Source organism: Argiope bruennichi, chromosome X2 (genome assembly GCF_947563725.1).
Source record: "Argiope bruennichi chromosome X2, qqArgBrue1.1, whole genome shotgun sequence".
Taxonomy (NCBI): domain Eukaryota; kingdom Metazoa; phylum Arthropoda; class Arachnida; order Araneae; family Araneidae; genus Argiope; species Argiope bruennichi.
In genome coordinates this window covers 45,565,512-45,589,861 of record NC_079163.1, presented here as the reverse complement: position 1 = coordinate 45,589,861, position 24,350 = coordinate 45,565,512, and the positions used below count along the sequence as shown (strand labels likewise).

Here is a 24,350-nt window from a genome sequence, read left to right as displayed (position 1 = left end):
TTAAAAATTGTTTTTGAACCTAAATGGGAGTTTTTCCACGCTATTACCAAACTAAAATCTGGGGGGGAAAAAAGCCATTTTCGTGTCACCCTATTTTTCATGCTTTTGAATGCGATTGAAGAGGTAAAAATAATTGGTAAGTAATTATATTTCTGCTTGCATTATTAAAAACTTGGTTTTGTTTGATTAATTTTGTTTTGTAATATAGGAATAACATTTACAATAGTTGGATTTAAGTGACTATATAGACGTTTTCCGGATTTTGCTTAATCTTTAAAATTTTAAGAAATTTTTTTTAGAATTTTATATTTAGTTCAAGTAATAAATTCTGCATCATAACAAAAATAAGAAGTAAGTTTTTTTTTTTTTGTTTTTTGAATGTTTAGGAACCATGTACTTACCTTTTACCATTTTAAATGTGGAGACGTTAAAATGATTTGAGTTCGGAAATCTCAATACAACCATTTTATGAAAGAGCGTTATTTCAAATTACTTTATTGATCACCTTGAGGAAAATACACTTAACAGCGCTCGAGGTTTTTCAAAGTATTATTTGCCTAAAATAATAAAATTGTTGATTGTCCTGAAGTAATGATATTCAAAGTTTCTTAACTTATTTAGATGTAATAGTAGAAGATTGAAATTTAATTGAATATTTCATTTAATTGAACGACCAACAGCTCATTTGGATTATGAATAATTATTTTTATAATATCCTAGTTCGTGTCTATAAAGCCATAAGCTCCCGGCTGTGCATTTGTCCTGAAAAGAATCCAAAACCAATGATGAAATCGCTCATATTCTATTCAAAATATATTATATTCGATATGTTTTACTACTTCATTACGTTTCAAGCTCTGAATTCTGAAACATCCCGTTTTTAAAATCAAGATATTAAATGGTTATTAACTTATGATATATATTCTATTTCCGTTATAATTTCATTGGAATAAATTTTGCACGCTAATGTATGAAGCGTATTCCATCGTATGAAGCGTATACGAAGAAGGCCAATACCTTCATGTTCCCTAGGCAAGATAATACAGAAATTTGAAATAACTGGACAACTTGGCATTCTTACACATTGAAGGCGAAAGCAAATCCCATCTTCTAAATGAAGTTACCACGGTCGTTGTCACCGCATGGTAGTGTGAGTGTGCCAGCTGTTTCCCGTGTATTGGATTTTCTTTATTACGAAATACTAAAAATCATATGGTGGATTTTGCATATTTTGAAGAGAAACTACAAATGGAAATAAAACTTCATAGGACAACGGCACTTTGATATACTCAAGATTCTTGTAATCTCACATCTTCAACTGCATGGATGTCTTCAGGATGTCATTTTCATGCAGGATGGCTCACTTCCTCGCATTGATCGACATATCAAGCAATTGCTAAGACAGCATCACAGACGCACGAGTATTCAGCCGTCATTTCCCACTACCATGGCCTCCTCGTTCATTGGATATTATCCCTACGACTTTTGGTTGTAGTGTTTCCTGAAGGATAATATATGCTTTCAAACGCCGACATCTGTGATAGATTTGAAGGACAGCATGCGGCACTGTGTTCGTGCTATGCCAGGAGACTTTCTCCGATCGGTAGTGAAAAATATAGCTCTGTGATTAGAGTACATTGTTGAACATGAAATGGTGGTTTTAATGTTTTTTTTCCTCATTATTTACCATTAATAAAGCATGTTAAATGTTTTGGCGTGTTACAGCTTCATCTATTGATAAATGTTACACTAATTTTTTTTTTATTTAAGAAATGTCGAGCGCTTTATTTGAATTATCAGTAGTTCAAATTTTCTCATTTATTTTAACAAAACGTATTCTAATGCCCTGTGAAGTGGGAAACTTATTTCTTGTTAATCCTGTATTTGCATTTACCTTCAGTCCTCACTTACTCGCTGTAAGGCAGAGAATTTGCTCATTTTTTTTATTATTATATCAACCCTCTCACATAATCACGCCCACTCCAATATGATTGACTGCTGTCGAAGTTTAATGTTAGCATCAGCTGTTTTCATAAATAACGCGCAAGCAAATTGTACGATTTGTAATTTGTAATTGTTATTGGATTGGTGATTTCTGTTATAAATCGAGAAATAGCTCGGTAATTTTTTTCTTTCTGGTATTAATTCATTGTCTTTAAAATTTATATGTTTTTTAGTAATAGTATCGTATTACAAATGAAGCCATCTTGGTATTTGATTCACGGTGATCAATCAGACCTCGATGATAGATTTTGTTTATTTTTAAATTTTCAATTAATTGTTTAAATATGAAGGATACAATAATAAAAACGAAAGCTGTAATAAAATTATCACGTGAATTAGCAGAATATAAGTCTCTATTTAATTCATAGAACTTTCTTTTTAGTATGTAAATTTAAATGTGTGAAGCTATGTTTCAGTAAGCATTTTGATAAAAATTATCGAATTGGGTAAAATATCATTAATACCACTCCACATTTTACATTTTTATTACATCAAGAGAATAGAAGGGAAAAATCCTAATCTGTAATTTATTCCAAAAATAATAATGGAAAAATTACTTAATTGTTGCATATCAACAATAGCTCTTTAACAGTTCATTTATATTCACCATTCGTTGATGGGTTATTTCAACATTCCTCCCCATCTAAATTATTACTGCTTTATCTGGTGTGCAAAAAGCTCATGATTTTTCAAAATTTTACCAAAAAGGTGTGAATTTTTTATCTTTGCTGCAGCATTGTATTGATTCAAGCAAACTTTCGTACTCGTTAAAAATTTCAATTTCGTAATTAAAACTCAAATCAGGGATTAAAAAAAATATCCAAGTTTATTTTATAATTCAGTTGCAAGGAGTACTAGTTTGTGTCTATACAACAGATTTCCTCAATGGGCTTTACCAGGCTGAGGTTCTGTACATATAAAGCAACAAATTCCATAAATATCAAATGGAATTTCTTGTTAATTCTAGTTGAAAATTAAGGATTGGTCAATTCTATACTTTAATGACATTAAACAATGCAATGTTCACACTAAATGAATATTTTTGCATACATGTAAACATTTTGGATCAGGGTCAGAGGATGTTCAGAATATAAAGTGAATAATAACATGAAGTGGTATTCACTGTATGTACAACTTATTATCCAGATTTTGAAGTTAATGTCACATTTTGAATTATTTTTGCAATATTGCAAGGAACAGATTTGACAGATTACTATATTAAAAAAATCTTTTAATGTATATTTATAAATTTTTTAAATGATTTTTTACTGATTTTTTAAGCATTCATTCAGAATTTTATGCCATAATTATTCTAAAATTGGTATTTCAAAGATAATTAAAAAGAGACTAAAAGAAATATATACTTTAAATATTAGTGAACTAATATATGCAAATAATTCATTCAAAGTTTTTTTTTGTTGTTTTTTTTAAAGAAGGAGTTGTATTTCAGAATTAATAGTATATTAGCTTTGATGAGTATTTCTAAATAAGCGAGCTATATTGAGACCAGCAGCGATTAATTTGCTAAATAAATTGTCACTTGTTCTTTCTGCATATTCATTTAAATAAAAGCTTCTTAATACTTTGCTTTCTAAAAAGTGATATGATATATTATTATAACTATGTGAATATAAAGATTTCTTTTGTTGCTTAGAAATCTCGGAAATCATTGTAGGTTTGTTATAATTCCTAAACATTAATGTGAAAGTTTTTGCTGTTATATTACTTTTAAATATAATAATTATCCAACAAGAATGTAAAAATGATATATCCTGCATAGGGTGAAAAGGATTAAAGTTTGAACCATAATGATTGCAGATAAGATTATGTAGAATTCTAGAGTAGAATTGAATTTTGGCATCTTGCAATTCTTTTAAACTCTTCTATATTATCCCCAAAAAATCAATATTAGATTTTCTCTCTTATTGACAAAAAAGCATTTCATTAAACCTATATTTATTATTACCAAATATTCCATTTGTATAGTCATATTTAATTGGAGATGAAAATGAGGTCACATGTAAAATAAATTGCAGCTGAGGTAAATAATTGTCCTAATTCAAGCTGAAAATTATTTTCTTCTCTGTTTTTTAGATAGTGATTCAAATTTTATATGAACAGCAAATGACATATAAAAGGTGATGACTCTGAAAGCAAGACATTTTTTTTTTATATCTGATATATTATAATGGCTGCTAGTAAATTGTTTTGTTACTCAAATCAGCAAATCATTATTATGGGCTGCACATATTAAAAAAAATTGTTCAAGTTTTTATGTGTCTCATTCTTTTAACATAAATGACTTGAGCATAATGAAAATATTGTTTAGAATGTTGCATTTGATTACCTATATCTTGTCTAAGTTAGCTATAAATTAAAACAATTTTCTCATTGCTTAAAACTGAAATAATCTTTAAATTTAGAACAAGTTCTGATTTTAAAACTGATATTAGAGGATGGGATAACATTGGGAATAAGCCATCAAATATTATTAAATTTGGTCATAATTTATTTTTCTATGTTTAATATGAACATGGTTAATTTCCATAGTGAGATAGTGCTCATTAAATCATTATATTTAATGGATGATTTTGATTTAATGCATGTTTACATGCATAACTTTCATAGAAACAATATCAATTTTAAAACCAGATTGAAAATTCCAAGACTGTTTTCACTTCAAAATACTAGTTTAAATGCTCTTTCAGTTTAATTTAAAAAATTTCAGAAAAGGAACTTCATACAAATGCTGAGGTACTATTCATTGTCACTTTAATTAAAAACTCTGCATAAATATTTCAAAGTAACAGTTTCGTCAAAATTTTCTATTAAACATTTTTTTTTTTTTTTTAAATGTGAATATACTAAATCTTTGCAAAACTTTCAAAGTCCTGATGTAATATCATAAGTGAATAATTTTTATATGTGTTATGTTCATAGAAAAAAAAACTTAGTCTTAATGAGAGAGTGTATCTTGATTTTATTTTAAATGTAAGATTTATACATTGCTATTTGTGTCTATATCTTATTATTTACCATATGATATATAATGCAATTCAAATAATTGCCATGATTTTTTTTTATTGCATTTATTTTTCTCCTTTGTGAAAGTAAAATTATTGCAGGAGACAAGGGAAAAAAAACAAACAAAAAAAAACATCCCTTGAAGCACTTTAAGTAGTCTGGATAGAGAAAGAAGAGCTGCTGTAAGGAATAATGGTCTTATAAACTTTCAAATACTAACAGTGCTTATTAATAAAATGATAAATTATTGATTATCTTTAAAATATTTTATGTATGGTGGCAAAAAGTAGCTAGTTTGAGCAATACTTAATTTTATTGCTAACTTCCTTGTCCAGTAAGCTACACTTCTCTTAATTTTAATTATATTATCTTGAGTTGAGTTATTTTTTTTATGTAATTCTATAATAATTATCTTCATATCTGTGGAAATAATGTTTAGTAAGAAGAGAAAATTAATATCTATGAGTTTTAATCAACACTTTGTGACCATTTTTTGAAGAGTTTTCAAAATAAACTTTATCCCAGTTTCCTGTTATTTCCTTTCCAGACCAAAAGACCAGTGCTTTTTGAAGTTTTATTATAAAAATTGAAACATTCTGTAGGCTTTTGTTGAAAATTCTGTTTTTAAGCAGTACAGCCCAGACAGATTCATGCTCCATTTTTCCATTCGGTTGATTGTATATAAGCAAGAAAAGAGACTTTTAAGTTTTTATTGTTACGAAAATATATTTTATTCTTCAGCATGTGCAATTTGATATTCATTATGAATTAAATTATTAGACCATTGAAGCAATTTAGTTTTTTTTTATGTATTTCAAATTTTGTTGTTAAAAATACTTTGTGTTATTTTTTAAATTCTTTTTACCACGAGATAAAACTTTTTATTTCATTTATTTAGATGAATTTTTTGAAAGAATTTGAGCTGTTACAGAGTGGTTTGAAAGGAGGACATTCCTTTCAAGCGTCTATCGTAACCAATAGAGTAGCAAATTTGGAAATCTGCAAGCGCCCATCTATATTTCACAAAGACACTGCGACTTTTACTTCTTTAGACGTTCATTATAAAGAAGATGAATGGTAAGTAAATTGATGTCGTTTTATATATCTATTATATTTTTGATCTTGTTCAATAATTTTTTTTTGTTGAATTAATTTTTTGTAGAGGTTTATTTGAATTACTTTTTTATATTAACTATGACTTGGAAAATTTTCTGTTACACCAGTGTGTTATTTACAAGTATATGGGGGTGGGGGTAAAAAAAGTACAAATCTGAAATTAAGATAATAGAAAAAATCAGCTAAATTCATTTTTAGAAATTTCATATAAATTCACTAATTCAATCTAAACATCCAAAAATTATTCCCTTAAATTAAATGAATTTATAACAGAAGAGCAAATGTAGAATAAATAATTGTTATATCATGTATCAACATGCAATTTTATGTATGCATAATTCACTTCAGAAATTGGTTATACAATATTTACACTTGAACATTTGCTTTGTTTAAAGCCTGCTCATACTTTCTCTAGTTGTTGATGCATTTGTTTGGTAAAATATATATTATCAGAATGTCCAAATTTTAACTTCTATAGACAACTGATTTAGTACAAATAACACCATCCTAAGAGAAATGATAGGAGACAATCCCCATCTACACCTCATTTCGTTTTTTCAAGATATAAGCTTTTGTAAATTCATTTGAGCAACCTTTTCTACTATCTGCATTTTAATGAACACTTTTTTAAATTATTGGACTTATTAATGAACTATTAATTGGCAACTGAAATATATATATCAGCACAGATAAATATTGATTTTGTACCAAAAAAAAAAAACACTACTGAATTAACCATATATGGGTATGGTATTTGTATCTTTTATGTTTTAGTTTTTTCTAATTTTTTTAATCTAGCCAAACCGTTTGTTTTTAGTATGTTGGCAGTTAATTTCTTTTTTATTGATTAGTGCACACTGTAGAGAATATTTCTGCCTGTGAAAATGTCTTTTCAACTTTCAACCTGTTTTCTATTACAGATAAACTTTAGAATCATAATCGTGACTAAAAAGCAAATTTTCACCCATCTTTATTCAAATATCATTCATTCTTAAAAAATATATCATTTGAAAAAAAATGAATGTGCTATTAAAAGATTTTAAATATGGAAATTACACAACATGGCGTTTATGTATTGAAAAAGAATAAAATTTCCTATAGCGAACACATTTTCTTCCTTAAATTTGAAAACTTAATCCTGGAAACCAAATTTCATCATTCTTTGTTCATTTTGAAATTATGAGCTAAGTTTCGACTCTCTAACAATGTTAAAATAAAATTTTGGACTTCATTTTTATTTTTCAAAATATGAATAATCAATTTGAAATGTTTTTTCATGGAAATACTAAAGTATTCTACATATTTTGCACTGGTTTATTATTTAACAATAACTTTTAACATGCAACATAGTTTGCCAATATTTGTGTTTTAATTTTTGAATGCTAGCACACATAAATTTAATATAAATCAATGTGCAAGTCTATTTTATGTCCGTTGGCAACATTTCAGTTTTTTCTTTTAAGCCGTAGTAATTTTTTTATTTCCTCTAAAACATACATTTTAGATGTTAACATGATGTTTAAAATGCATTTATGTATTTTAAGTGTTGATAGCTTTTATTTGGCGTTTAAATGCATATTCACCATGTTTGTCGTATGTGTCCATTTTCTACACTGTTGTTTTGTGAAAATGCATTAAAAAAATTCTTATCAGCTAAAAAGGCAAATCAAAATAAAAGTGCTTTCCTTTACTATATCTTATTAATAGTAACTACTTCTAAATTTGCATAGAGCCCATCTTTGTTGCATTTAGAATTCCTAAATTTTAATTTTTAAGGTAATTTTTATGTACCTTACCAGCTCATTAAATGTCACTGGCAAAACACAAGATATTCAATGAATTGTGGGAATTGATACTTCATAATAAATATTTCAATACAAATTTCAACTCTATTTCAATACAAGGATTATTTCTATTTATTTAATATTATGTTTTACATGCTCAAGATTTCTCACAATAATCGCAAATATTGTAAAAAAAATCTGCCAATATAATTATTTTAACATTGTATACAATATTAAAAGGAATGAAATTCAATCATTAAAACATCATAAGATTATGTATTTAGCATTAACTTTTGGAATGCACAATATATCTTCCATTGATTCCATACATATATGAAAATGACCAATTTGGTATGTGTATTGCTACAATTTTGTTTTCTTCCTTATTCTTAGCATATGATAAATTATAGTTTAGAATTATGCTCAATTTCATCGACACATGGAGCAATTAATTTATAATAATTCATTTTACTTTGTATCGAATTAATTAATATAATTTCACTGTCTGGCATAAAGTTTGGTAAGAGTATAGGAATCACGCCAGATGCCATTATATTTATATTTTAAAAAAAGTTTATGCAACTTTAATATTTACTTTGGGGGCCATTTTATGTAGGCACACCTTTGAACAATAGTCATTAAAAATCCTCATACCAGATAACGTACTAAGCACCAAGTATAATGGCCTGTAGTTATTTGGTGCAAAAGGCAAAAGAGAATTTCAATTCAGCTATGATTTGGAGGAGTCTACTATGCTCCGGGATTTGTCAAGGATGTGGTTTCAGTCTGTTAGGGGTTCTAACTCTACAATGTTTTCAGTTATAGACTTTCCTGATCAATAGATTTTGAAATACAATCATAGAAAACTGAGGTCTTCAAATTTTTCATTTGATTACATTCTTTGAAGCTACTTAAGAATAAAGCAGATTTGAGGAGTATATTATTATGGCATGCAAATCTTACTCTAATAATATTGCACGATATACAAGAAAAATTTGCTTCATCGATATATTTCAACCAAAGAAGGTCATTTTGAGTAAATTTTATGGTAAAATAATTTTTTATTCACAAAATTGTTTACTGTTGCCATATTTTAAATCACATTTTATTTCGTAATGAAATGATTTAGTTTATTTAATTGTGTTTTTAACCGTACAAGATTGTTATTTTTTTATTATCTTTCTTATACAAATATTAATATGTTTTTCATATCATGTTGTGAACTGATTACCTAATTGATATTGAAAATTATACCATACACCTTAATAATGAAAACCTCCACAAATCAAACATTTAGTGTGCCAAATACGAAAATTACCATTGTGTTTTGTGTCGTAAGCATTTTGTCCGTTTGACTCCTTATAACATTTTATAGTAATCAGGATTGCATTGCAGGAATCAGCTTGGAAATAATAATGTAAAACTCTACAGAAGTAAAAAATGATTGACAAAGATAATTCATAATTTTTGATAAGGCTTATGTTTATTTATAAATAGATAATTATAATACAAATAAAAGAGCATTATTTAGTTTTATATTAGCAAAGAAAGCATAATTAGTTTAATCTCTTAGTGCAGTTCCACTCTTCACACATATTAAGCATATACTTTAGAATCAAAATATTATGCTAATAATATACAGCTTCATTTATCCAAATATTAAATAATGAACTCAATCCTTAAGACCCAATCCCTTACTTCTGAGTTAAGAGAATATATAAGACACGAAGGTATTCTTCTGAAGCCTATTATGTGTATTAAAATTTTAAAATCTACTTCAAATAAATCAGTGACCGTTCACAAATTAATAAGATAATTTCACTCACACAGTTACATTTTTTTAAAATAAGTATTTAAAATTATTCCAGAAAATGAAATTCACCTGCAGTACACAAAAATGATGCAATAAAATTTGTAAACATACCAGTCATAATTTTTTTTAAATCTTCAAATAATGGATGGAATATGGGAAGCATATGACTAATGGCAGCATTTTCTATTCGTGCTTATGTAGTTTAGTCCAGCCGGAAATAGTTAGGCGATGTAGGAATGCAGGGGAATTTTTGATTGCACTTGTTATTTAGAATGAATCATAATCGATCAGCCATTGTAAACAGGTTAAGGATAACATTAGAATGTGGAAATTATCATTTCATATGAGACATCTAATGTCAGGGCGGTTCTTGGCACACCTACCAAATATATGGAAGATCTGCGAATCACAGAACTCTCATGCATACAAGTGGCTTTTTCGTTTTTCCCGAATGGTACAAAGACATCATCAAAACCCACAAAGTCAGAATCTTTGCTCCTTTTTAACTGGCTGGCCACACAATTGATCCTTTTCTTCAGGGTAAAGCCACCATATTTCGTAGCCAGTCGCTTGGAATCAACAAGGATCACGCCTTTTTTTCACCTTACCGTAACATTATCTCACAAGCCTCACTGAATGTTCTTCAAATGAGATATCAGGAAAGTTCTCAGTAAGAAAGTCTGTCATTGCTGGTGAAAGGCACTATCAATTTCACAGTAGCTTGTTTCGACTCGACGAAGATGGTTCGTACTTGCACAATTCATTGCATATATGGGGAGGGGATCATTCCAGGATCTGATGGCTTCGTAATCTCGTCATATTTTTTTCTCCACTCGGACACATCACAGATAGAGATAATCTTCATCCGACCATGGCATCACATTGGATGTTTGCTCCATGAGAGATGACAACCTTTGGGCGAAAAAACTGAGATATGGTCTTATTTTTATTTTCTGACCATTTGACTTTCCGTTGCTTTTATCGCTCCATCCACATCGTCTTCCAAGACAAAGCATTTCATATTTCCAAAGTATCAACCAAAATATAGCAAATTATAAAAACTGCTTTCTGGTATTCTTTTTTTCCTTCTAGTTTTCTATTTTAAATTAGCTCATTTGGTTATTTCACTTGTCTTCTCGCCATACTTCATTTATTGTAAATGAAATATGTAGTTTTTAGTAGCTTTGGCGAGAGATCAGCAATCCTGCACATGAAATTCTTAAGTAAGTATTTCCCACCGACACAACATAGAATGCTGAAAATTTCTCAGACGGGAAGGATCGAAAGATCTTCAATGATGATTTAAGATAGCGAAATGTAACCGCCACTAGGATGTCGTGCGAGCTAATTTGTCCTAGACATTACCACAATTATTTAAGCTCCATCTCACATGGGAACTGGACGGTTACATGACGGTAAAATAAATATGAGAGTTCCTTGAAGAAGATGGGGAAGAAATAAACGCAGATTTTCGTAGCCAGAAATCACTTCTCTTTTATTTACGGAAATTGAAAGAAAAAACAAAAACTGATGTTTCCAACACTATTTAAAATATACAATAACAAAAATTGATGTTGCCACCATGTTTTAAAATATTAATTTAACAAACATATTATTTACAATAAAATACCAAACGACTATTTCACAAATTAAATATACATGAAATAATTAAATTATTAGCATTTAACTAAAACTTTAGAGGAGCATTAAAATAAAGAGTAAAACATATTTCTACACGACCCAGCTGCAGTACTGGTGAAAGCGAGAGCGATCAAGACTCCATTTCTGCTCGCTTATACATGTTTAAACAATAACCGTTCCGCAGTAAAGAGCCGCTACAAGGCGGCAGTGTTGTGACGTCAGCCTGCGAGCTGCATAATATATTCAGTACGGATCGTGATCTCGGCCTAGCCTTGTGATTATTATAAGTGTATATGTAAGATTCTATGTTTTAGTTTTGGTTTTCGAACAGGTGGTCCCATAGAATTAAAAAATAATCACCTTTTCCCAAAGAATTTTTCTCACAATATGAGTGTCGGGAAGGGCATATCTAGATTTGCATTCCTCATCTTGACGTAAGCAAAGCAATAATTTTCGTCATTTAAGTTGCACAGAACACATGATCTCAGAAATATTCTCACTAGAGTGGTGTTTTTAAGAATTTAGGGAGCAACTTTTCAGAAATGACAGAATGTCGGCAATCATTAGATTTTACGTTGGTTCAAAATATAAATTTAACTAAAGAATACCTTTTTATTTCAAGGGAAAAGTACATAAAAGTTTATTAAATCAGCAGTTCCAGTTTAAAATTTTAACAGGCCAATTTATTATAAAGTGATTATCAATACATAATAAAATTAGAATTAAGCATATCATTATGGTTATTAATGCAATAGATGTATTTACAAAAATTGAAAAGAAATAATTCTTTCATTATACTAATGCAACATTCTTTGTTTTACACTTTTCTATTGGATAATTAAATTTAAAAGAGTTGCAATGTCATCTTAAATTTCCTCGCCCATTTAACATTATTTTAAGGCTGGTTACACACACTGAGGATTATTCCGACGTGGATAATTTTCCGCCGCCGCCGCCATAAAAAAAGCACTGCATTGAACAATATAAATCTGGTTACACACTCCGTATTTTTCTGACACAATAAATTCACCTTCGCCGCAATAACAACAGTAGTGTATTGAATTATATTAGACCTTACACATTTGGCGAAAAAAATAAGGCTCGGTCAATTTGTCGTTGCCGGATGCTATGCAAACTCGGCTGCCACTGGCGCCAACATTTCTTTAATCGTCGCAGTCCAAGTACTGGCACACATAATCAAATGCAAGCTTACACACACGGAGTTTGTTTAACGTTTAGAGTTGCTTTTTCACAGTCAGTTTTACCGTACTACGTGAAACACAATTTTTCTTTTAATATCAATAGGTTTTCATCTATTATGAACATGAGTGAGTTAAATATCGATAACGAAATTTTAATTCCTTAAGTCCAAGAAAGGCCTATTTTGAGGGGTTTTAAGACAGAAACGTATTGGTTGACATGAAATTTGTATAGAAATTTTTAATGACTGATTTTATGGCAGAAAAAGAGAGAAACGACTTATGGGAAATCCTTTCTTTCTCACATTACTTACTCGAAAAAATGAAGTCGTGTAAAATCCTAATTTTGAGAGTCTAGAAATAACAGTAGTAACACTAGTTCCTGAGAATTTTTTTTACATTGTACTATTGTTTCAGCATTTAACTATCAATTAATTCTTATTTCTAAGCTAGCTATTATAAACAAATGCATTTTTTTTTGTAAAAATATAAACATTATTTTAAAATCAGTAACAATATTAGGTTTTTCAAAAACAAAATTATTATGCTTTTGAACTAATAAATCAATATTTTACAGGTAAATAAAAATTATGTGAAGAAAAAAGTATTTTCTTGCGATATTTGTTTCAAATAAGAAAGCGGCATATTTTACAGTTATATGTCGCTAATATCATGACGATTAGAATATATTTTGCAGATGTGTGACTGGAAACCATGCCTGCATTTGAAACAAAATATCTACATAGAACGTTTCTTATATTGTTTGCTTTCAATCCTCCTCTAACAATATTCTCTCCTTGAATATCTTCCAATCCTATAATTGACATTGTAAACTCAATTCTGCACCCATCTCTACCCCCTAAAATGACTATGAAGAATAACGCAGGCTTTAATAATATCATGCGCAAATTGTGATAGAACATTAAAAGGTTCATGGAATTGCTGATGATACCAAAAGCACATTCTATGTACCTTCTTGCTTGACAAATTGATAGTTAAAGATTCCCTTTTCGACTGTCAAATGTGTTCCAGCATATGGCCTGAGCAAACTTTTAAGCAGCCCAAATGCTGAATCACCAACAAAAAAAGTATGGAACTTCTGGACTTTCTGTGCCTGGCAAGCACAAAAAACGGTATTTACTCTCGGCAGTGCCCATTAGTACAACTGAATGCTAATATTACTTATATAGTTAATATATATTAATATTGATTGTTCATTAATTTCTAATTGTATATTTATGTGTACAAAACGTATCTGTTTTGTGCAGATTTGTATGTTTTTATGGAATTGCATCAATAAACAAAGTTGCTTTCAAAACTTTATTATAACAATGTAAGAAAATAATTTCAAGTAAAACATTTATTTTACTCAGTGAAATTTAGTACTCAAAAAGATTTAGAAAATTAGTTCTTACAGATTTCAAAAGTTATTTGCAGCATTTCTACATGCTGAATGGAATTCTTCAATTTGATATTCTTGTGCCGATACTTTTTAGCCGCCCATGTAATCTACCAAAGGAAGTCTTCGACATTCTGAAGTAACTAAAGAATTTCAATGACAATTTCTTTTTCCTCAAATCTTCAAATAACGTGTAAAAAGCTCCTAACTCCTCTTTTTTTTATTAATTGAATAAATCCAAATAAGGCAATATTTTTCCTCCCTCTTCATTCGATGCCAAAATAATAAAAAATATAGAATTTACACTCTATTCATTTCAAATTACACTTAAACAGTAAATAGTTTAAATAACACCGATAAAGTAAATTTGTTTGTTGATGAAATTACGTCGACAAAAATTTTTCCGACGTGTGTGTAAACCTTCGATTTCTGAGAGCGGTAACGGTAAAATATCCGCAGCGGAAAAAACGCTGCGTGTGTAACCAGCTTAAGAGCTTATACATGTGGCGGAAAATAAAGGCGGGGTCAATTTGCCGTTGGCGAATGCTGTGCAGACGTCGGCTGCCTGCCACTGGCGCCAACGCTACTTTGACCATCGGAGTCTAAATAATGGTGTACATAACTAAATGCTAGCTTACACGCGCAGCATTTTTTTAACGTCTAGAGTTGCTTTTTCACAGTTTTATCGTCTTGCGTGGAACAATTTTGTTTTAGCATCAATAGGTTTTCATCTATTATAAAGATAGGCGAGTTAAATATTGAAAATGAAATTTTAATTGCTTAAGCCCAAGAAAGACCAGTTTTGTGGAATAAAACTCTCGACATATTTAAAGAGAGAAATGTTACTTGAAATGCTTGGCATGATGCAGGATTAGCAACTGAAACAAAAGGATAAGGTGTTTGTAATACTCAACCGCGAAAGAAACATAGGAAAATAGATGAAGGGGATTTGAAAATTTCATAGGCATTGGAGGAAACGGCACCTGAGAAACCAAACGCCCAAATGTCTTTTTATCATGTCTATTAACGACATGTTTCTTCTAAATGACTATTTCTGCTGCCTCATACGGAAAATTTTAATAGTAATGAATGGCTTTAATTCCAAATGGAAATTCTTCGGTCCTTTCTAAAATTAAAAGTTAAAAAGTTGCAGTTGCTCACTATTAAGATAACATATCGCAATCCAATCAGTTCCACCAAAAGAATAAATCAGCACTATACAACTTCCAATTACATTCCTTTTCACAGCCACTTCAACTTTTCACTACCTCTACGACTTCGCAGTACTCACTGCTTCCACTTTTCTCTCTTGCGCTCCGTCATCCATTTCTTTAGTTGCAACTAAAAATGCATTACTATCCCAATTAAAGCAGAATCGTTCAACAAATACAACTCTGGATTCACTCCTTCCACATCCAGACACACCATAATCGATCTCGATGAAAAGATAAAATAACAAAAGATGAAAACTATGTACGTGTTAGGGAATATGTTGTGCGAAGAAGATGGTGAAAGAAGTTGAGTAAATTCTTATGATTCATCGAGCACAATAGAACATTAATTTCTTATTGTATATTTATGTATATAAAGCTTTTCTAAGTATCTATAAGGTTCTATAAATATTTGTTTGTTTTCATGGAACTCCATCAACAAACACAATAACCTTCAAAACTGTATAATAACAATGTACGAAAATAATAAATAAAACATTTATTCTACTTAATGCAATTTAATATTCCAATTTATAGATTTCAAAAGTTATTTTCTTACGTCAGTGCTATTGCCAGCGTTTCTACTTAATGCAATTTTATAATAATTAATAATTTTAATAATTAATAATGTAGTTCCTCATTTTGGTGTTTTGCTTTTGAATGGCATCTTTTAACCGCCCACGTAAATCATCAAAGGACGTCCTTGACATTCTGAAGTAATTGAAGAATTTCGAGTCGTCTTTCCTCAAATAATGTGTAAAAAGCTCCAAACGCATCTCTTTTCTCATTAATTGGATCAACCCAATTAAGTCGATTTTTTCTTTTTCTTTTCATTCAACGACGGAATAACAGTAAAGCTAGAATTTTCTGTTTATTCATTTCAAACTCTGCAAAAAGTTTAACAACACGGTGATAATAAATTTATTTGTAGATAAAATTATGCCGACTCTTACGACGGCGAAGGACATTTTATCACCGAGTGTGTAAACGTTCGATTTCTGTCAGCGGTAATGGTAAAATATCCATAGATCCGCTGCTTGTGCAACAGCATAAAAATTTAACGTCTTCAGTTGCGGATAATTTGCCCCTAAAATAATTTTTTATGACCTCATTTATTTTACGCTCAAAATTCAATTTTTGGCGAAAGTATCGAATGTTTTTTTTAATTCAATATTCTAATTTCTGAGGAGTTTTATATTACATATATCTAATGGTATCTCTTAATCTAATTTAAATCCTAATTGATTTGCTAATTTTTTTCTTAATTTAGCCCATGATAATTTCATTCTAAAATGTTATCTTATTTCCTGATCCTTTTCTCACTTTTTTTAAACCAATTTTAACCCGCGTTCAACAAAATTGCTGATTCCGTCGTTCTCACATCAGAAACAAAGCAATAAAAATCTGTACTACAACACATATTTTTTAAAGATACCAAAACTTTCCCTTCATGTGTCAAAGAAATCCCTATCGAAATTTCATAGTAAAATCACTGAAGGGAGACATTTCTGCTCTTCGCTCTTGTATCGCAATGTAAACAGATGTCTATTTATGATCGCTCCTCTCTTGTGCAAATTATGACTCCCATGATGAAATGAACTGAAGTTAAAATTTCTAAAGTTTCTTTTTTTTCAGCCACGCATCTACAAAGATTATGTTTACATATTTTATAAATATATACACACTATCTACAAAATGTATTTGCACACTCATGCTAATGAGGATATCTACTTTCTTGATCTACGTCCCGCCTTCTATGCTTAAATATCGTGTAGGAAACAGCATTAGCATTAGTCGCGTACAAGAAGCCACGAAATTCAGAGCAGTCTGACTTCGAGAAAGGCATAATTGTCGGATATCATAGAAATGGCCGATCTTTAAGGCACATGTCTAGCGAGTTAAACATTCCAAAAGTGATGGTGGCTTTTGTGATTAAGAAGTATAATGTATGTGACAATTATCGGAATGTGATTCGACCCGGCAAACCCACGAAACTAAGAGATGGAGACCTACAAGTTCTGCCTAAAATAATTCGGAAAAACCGCATCAAATCGATGATTCGCATACTCCAGAAGTTCCAACAAGCATCCGAGACTGTTGTTTCGATAAATACCATCCACATGGAAGCACATTTGTTAGGGTTTCATGGTTGTGCTACCACCCATAAGCCTTTGATTATAAAACCAATCTCGCTGCTGGGTTGAGTTGGTGCAAGGTACGTCGAATTTGGACTGCAAATGAATGGAAATCGGTTCTTTGGAGTGATGAATTCAAGATTAAATCTCTTCCAGTCAGAGGGCAGAGTCTGGGTTTGAAGTATGCACGAAGAACGCCTTTTGCCTGAATACATTGTGCCTACAGTAAAGTTTGGCGGGGGTGAAATTATGATCTGGGATGTTTCTTACGGTTTGGCTAAGACACTTGATCCCAATTCATGGTAAACTCAACGCAGACTCCGACTCCACTATTCTAGAAAACAATATGTTTCCTATGCTGTGGCAATTGGACGGATTGAATCATTGTATTCTCCAAGATGATGATTTTTCTTATAGTGCTTTTTCGAAAGGGATTTTGTTGTTGTTGTTGGCTTACAGCCGATATATTATTGTTTCGTAAATGCCATTTCAATCTATTTTATGTAAAAATTCAAAAAAATATAAGCATTTTATACGTTCTTCAAAAAATACTACTCATTCTTAGACAGCTATTACTCGGTCGGTGTTATTCAAAAAACAATGGAACTTTTTAAAAATTATGTATGTTAGTGTATCGAGAATTTATTATTACGTATAATTAGTAAAACCGCCTTACTAAATATTACTATACTGAATATAACTAATATGGTGAAGGCTGTATAAAAAATAAATCTTAATTTCTTCAGCATTGTATATTGACTCAACATTAAAAATGATTCCCTACTTCATTTAAAGCATTTTTTCCAGCTAGAAGTATATGCGTATCACTAACAGCGTAAAAATTAGCTGTTGTGACTAGATTAGTTTGGATACCCTGAATAAATACTAACCGAGGTTCAGTTCATTAATTTTTATATGCTCTACATGTTCTTAAATTATGAATTTTGGAAATTTCATTTAATAATTGTCTGCTTATTTATTTTATTGTATGAAAACAATATTTTTTTGAATTTATTTTTGAAGTATTTTTTCTGTTTTTATCTTAGTCGAATGCTGGCTGGAGCTTCAAACGGCGACATTAACATTTATACTTGGAATATTAACTCTGGAACCTATACCACTGATCTGAAAAAGATTTTGGGGTAATAATTTTCAAAATTCGTGAATGATAACAAATCATTGGAATATTTTTTTGTGCTTTAACAATATTTTACCTTTGACTTGCATGCACTGCATATGCAGTATGTTTTGCTTATTATAAAACTCTAATTTTAAGTTAATTTATTATATAAAAGTCATTTAAATCAAACTAATTTATTTAGATATATATTTCATTGAAAAAGAGTGGTCTTTCATTCTGTTGTTAGGAATTTTATTTTCTTCAAATATTTATATCTTATCTTTTCTGATTTTCTCTTTTCAGGAGGAGGCCTTCTGAACGAATGGAATATAAAACAGTTCAGTGGCACACCTTTAACTGCAATAAATTTCTGGCAACTGACCGGGACAGAGAAATTAAGATATTTGACGTAAATAATGACTCGAACGCTGAAATTAAAATGTGTTTCGATATCAATATTTCCGGTTTTAACATGTCCTCAGGGGCTAACAAAAATCTTATTGCAGGTAATTAAAACTTGTTTTTAGTTTAGTATAAAATTTTACTAATATTTTATTCTTTAATTTTGAATATTCGTTTTGCAATGTAAACTCCGAATTATACTCCAATTTATTGATATAAGTATAATTTATAAATAATGCTTCTCTTATTAAGAGTACTTGCCGACTCTTTAAATGTGTACTCAGAAGCTATTTTCTCTTGAAAAGAAATTTTTTTGCTGTACTTTTTTTTTTTTGTTGCAGATTTTGCAACGCACTTGTTTGTGAAATATAAAATGATTAGTTCAAATGAGTAGTGTTATCAATAGAAATTCGCGAATACAGAAAATATATAAACAAAAAAATATCCAGGTATCTTTACTTCTTGAAGGATGTGTTTAATAATTAGTCTTATAACATTGGCACTTGAATATAATTAGTTGCAAGTAATCTTTGCAAAAATAAGTTTTAAAAGGAATATTTGATATAAAATTGCATATTTCTTGTTTGTGTAAATATTCTTTAAAAGTATATACTTGATTTTATCAATGAGGAAGTTATAAGAATTTCCTAGGTGCTGTGCATTGAGCTATATTAAAGAATCCTGCATGGGTAATACAAATGTTGAATGCTTAAAGATTTAGTTTTTTGCACTGTTTTGTTTGTATACAAAGTCTTAATCTCTATAAAATGAGTTTTCATTTATAAATATTTCTTGTGAAAGTACATTTGTTATGCTTGCCAGATATATGTCCAAACTCTTCGCTATTCCTGAATATTAAGATAAAATATTAACTTCAAATCTTAAATTCACCTGAATTTCTTGAATAACAGCCATATAAAAACATTTGGAATTCTATAGCTCCATAATTTAGAATAGTATATGTGTTTGTTTCCACTGATTCGATAGACAGAAAAGTACTTATATGCATTTTTTTTTTTTTTTTTTTACTTAAGCTAAAAAGTTGACTTTTTGGAAAAAGGATACATTTATCGATCTGAAATTTTTACTCGATATACCCCTCCTGTATAGTATGTACTTGAAAATTTTTGCAATTTTCCTCAAAGTAATATATATAAAATTCAAAACTTTCTTTTTCTGATTTATTCCTGGCCTAATCGAGAAATAACTCGAAATGAAAAATTTCACGATCCATTTATTTATAAAGACATACTCACAGCTGAAAATTACGTTCAACAAATTTCAAATTGCTCTATATATGATGTTATAAACATTTTTTTTATCTGAATATTGTCGCTACTGCCACTTACAAATGGTAAAAAGAAATGGTATAACTTACTTTTCTGCTTCTTTGATTCAGTCAATTTAAAAAAATTCTAGTTTGCAGTTTGTATAATGATTTAATTGCAGGGAAAGGAAATATTTTCCATTTGATTATTTTTATTTGATCATATGAAATTGTAGAGAGTGTAATTTGTATGGTAGTAACAAAATTATTGTATTAACATAAGTTAACATTTTCTTGAACACTTGCAGTTTAAGGTGTCTAGGGATCTCCAACAGATTGAATGCGAATGTGTGTTTTAATCCTTTTGGAACGCCTTGTTTAGTCCCTCCCCCTCATAGCAAATTACACAGTCAGACCAGGATTTAACAAACCCATATTTAACGAATTTTTTTTACCCTATTTAAAGAGCAATATAGTCAGAATTAATAAATTATTTGAATAACTGGAAAAAATATGTTTTTGTTTATTTGGATTAGAAAAATATTGGCTTACTTTTCAAATGACTACAGTAACCATCTTGTCCAGAACAGATGAGTGAGCCCTTGCAGATGAATAATGTAACCGTCGCGTAGGTTTCATTGGGTAGGACAAAAAATTCCATTCTTTTCTCTCCCCCTCACCACAACGCAAAAGAAGTGAAGAATATTGAACGCTCGGTTTTGCAGAAAGTTCGATTTTTTTTTCAAACGTTGTGAAACATGGCTCATTGCCATTTCGAAAATAATATCCGTTGGATGAGAAGTTTAATAGCTTAATCTTTCATTTGACAAGAATGTTAGAACACGACATGCTTTAGGACAGCGGTTCTTAACCTATGGGTCGCGAAGCATATTTCTTGGGTCGCGCTGAGTCGAACCAAAAAAGTTAGTAATACACCAAATTTCAGACATTTTAGAAATGACGACTTGAATAAATATCAACAATCGAAAATGAATGTATTCAAGCACAAGGTTCTCATTAAAACTGTATGACTTGCATTTTAAATTTAAAAGACTTAACATATGTATTGCTATTTCTTTTTTTTTCTTTTTTTTTTTAGGAATAAGTTAAAATGTCAATTATTTTCAAAAAGTTATAAATATATTTTAATTTGGTCAATAAAAATTATTAAAAACACTTGATTATTAATTAAATTTTCCTTGGATCGAAAAGTACTTTTGTTTATCTTTATTATTAAAAAAATAAATAAAAATTTGTAAGTTAAAAAAAATAATCGTCGTAGGATTGAAGATTTTTTTTATATATATTTCTCAAATTTGGGTCGCGGCTTAAAAAGGTTAAGAACCACTGCTTTAGGAGATCGCCTTGAAATCTCCACATCGGCATTAGCTACTATTGCAAAACAACAAGCACGAATTGAAAAAGCATCTTCAGAATGTGGTGAAAAATCGTCGAGAGTCATCGAAAGCCACTCCTCTTTCTATTCTTGAATTTGACCTAGTGGAATGTTTCGACATTGTTTGTTCCAAGAAACTTGCCTTTAGTCAGTAGGCCTCTGTTTAAAGAAAAAGTTTTCCAACTTGCCGAAAAGTGTAGTGTGAAACATGTTTGTACGTTCAATGGTAATTTTTAGAAAAATACCAGATCAAAGAGAGGGTGCAAAGAAAAGGCGGGTGTAAATTAAAATACGGTAAAAAATTGGGAAGAAAGGTTGAATAAATACCATTCAATTACACTGAGCAACATCTCGTAGATCATCATTTACAATCCATCATTCACAACGCAGGAGTAACAGGATTGTTTTATTACTTGCAACCCAATTAAGCGCTTAGCTATAGAAATGAAAAATACTTTAGCAGGAAACAAAGCAAAATGAGGGTTATAGTTTTGCTTGTGGTTAGTGCCGATGGAACTGAAAAGTTGCAGTCATTTGTGATAGGAAGGACAGTCAAGTCGAGATGTCTTAAAAACCTAAAGACCTTATCAAAGAAATACGCAGCAAACACAAAACCTTGGATGACATCTTCCCTATTTACAGACTTCCAGACATCTTGCTTGTTGCAATTTAAAAACGTGAGAGCCGTGTTTCCCTTGTCATTTGCAGAAGCGTATTTCTGCCACTAGACCTTGGTATCTTTCGTTCTAAAAAAGTTAATTATAAGAAATTGCTGTTGAGAAAAGTTATAGCTTCACTGGACGAAAATACAGAGAAAGGAAGAAAAATCAATATTTGAATGTTCTTTATTTTGTTAGACAATCTTGGGAACAAGTTTCTAAGTATAAATTGAAAAATGATTTCAGAAAATAGCATTTACAGGCCCACATGTGGAAAGTGATGAGAATGACGAGGTCATTTTTTTTTTAGCCTTCAGAAGAATTCATATGGAAAGAAGTTGTTCCAGAAATAGACTTAAACGATTATGTCATATGTGATTATGAATTGTCTATCTATGCAACTGAAGTTAATGAAATTGTTCATTTATCGCAACCAATGAATAGATTCTGATGCAGAAATCTGTAACGAAACTCCCGTTGAATCTTATTTTTTCTGATGTTTCACATGGTTTGGAATCTGAAAACGTACCTAATGCAGCAGGATGTAAATGATATAGTATTTGATTCTCACCATAAAATTGTAAAGTTTTTTTTTTCATTGAAATCAAAGTAATTGTCAAATATAACTCAATATATACTTTAAAATTTCAAATAACGCCTAATTATTCGCTGTATTTTTACCTCCTAAATAAAAAATACAATTTGCAATTTTGGATATTTGTGTGGTTGCTGCTTAGGGCTGTTCCATAAGGTAAGGCTGTTGCATATTTCAAATGGGTATTTCTGAGGTATTTCAAATGGGGCATTCTTGATGATATTTTTAAAAGGAGGTATTTAAGGCATGTTATAGTTTTTAAACATACGAAGTTTTTTTTATATGGTTACTGCAAAATTCTGTAAGTATATTTGAGCAGTAATAATAAATAACTCCTAAAGTTTTCGAATCTTTTGTTTCTTTTCAGTTGCCAGGAAAGATCCTTATATACATATCATAGATATCAGATCGTCGCCTACAATTTGTCTATCGGTTGAAGCCTCTCCAGTTGCAGTTTCTTCCGTGAGATGGTCAACCAAATCTGATGAAATATTTGCAATTGGTAGTGTTGATGGCACTATTTCTCTCTGGGATTTTCGATTTCCTGAACAAAGTCTGGGTGGACCACTGAAAAAAGAAAACTCCACAACTGCTCATGATGGTGAAGTCGACAGCCTAAGGTTTACCAATGATGGACTATTCCTGGTGTCCCATGGACTTGACAATCGCATACATGTTTGGAATGCGACTTCAGGAAAAGCCTTTGATGTCGATTTTGGTGCAATACCATCTGCAAGAAAACCTTATCCAGTGTCAATTGATATGTGCTACGATTCTAAACCCCCAGTTCTTTTTGTTCCTAGCAGAGACTGTATTATTATGTATAATCTTTTTACTGGGGATAGAATTAAAACGTTAATGGGCCACACTAATTTTGTCTCTTGCTGCGCTTATCGATCTTCATCAAATGAACTATTTAGTGCTGGAACGGATCAGAAAATATTATTGTGGACCCCAAGAGGTCACATACAGATGGAAGAATGACCATCCTTCCAGGACAGGATTTTTATTAAGACTTATAAACGAATCCAGATTATTCTTTTAAGATCTGTTTTTTTACCGCAAACTGTAGTGTAGCGTTAACTTTGTTTTGTTTCCTTTGTAAAGAAGCTCATTAGAAATCTGAGCTTATCACCAAAATTGTATTCAAAAATTTTTTATAACCAAAAAATAAAATTTTTTTCAGAAATGTCGTTTTTGGGTATTTCTTTTGTTGTAACTGAAAAACTATCAAATTTTGTTAAAAACACTAAATTAATTTACTCAACATTTTTGCCAAGTCTTTTTCTTTGCTCGCTTTTCAGAAGAAGGATATGAAGTAAGTATCATGGTATATCAAACAAGTCCATTTTTGATAAACTATTGCTCGCTTTTGTTATAATTACTCCTACTTTGAAACTTCAAAATGTCTATTTTGGGATTTTGAAAGAGGAGGTGGAACAAATTCATATTTATTGCAATTCCATTCTTTCATACCCACCTCCTCCGAGTATAAAATTGTCTCAAAATATTAATTCGCCATGTTCAAAATGTTGTGTGGCATTCAGAAAACCAAACATCATTGTAAAAATATAGTTAATATGTA

At 30.2% G+C, this 24,350-nt stretch overlaps 1 protein-coding gene across 1 annotated transcript; it reads left to right on the top strand.

The window, feature by feature from the left end:
• The first annotated feature begins 17,509 nt into the window (after positions 1 to 17,509).
• Positions 17,510 to 23,749, top strand: LOC129959732 (DNA excision repair protein ERCC-8-like). The gene is made up of 4 exons (XM_056072622.1): positions 17,510 to 17,628; positions 18,373 to 18,468; positions 18,750 to 18,952; positions 23,133 to 23,749. The coding sequence occupies exons 1-4, from the start codon at positions 17,510 to 17,512 to the stop codon at positions 23,747 to 23,749; spliced, it is 1,035 nt and encodes a 344-aa protein (XP_055928597.1).
• Positions 23,750 to 24,350: the final 601 nt, after the last annotated feature.

Coding starts and splice junctions, on each gene's coding strand:
- LOC129959732 (XM_056072622.1), top strand. CDS start 17,510: ATGCACGAAGAACGCCTTTTGCCTGAATACATTGTGCCTACAGTAAAG. Junction 17,629..18,372: donor ACACTTGATCCCAATTCATG/GTAAACTCAACG, acceptor TTTTTATCTTAG/TCGAATGCTGGCTGGAGCTT. Junction 18,953..23,132: donor TAACAAAAATCTTATTGCAG/GTAATTAAAACT, acceptor GTTTCTTTTCAG/TTGCCAGGAAAGATCCTTAT.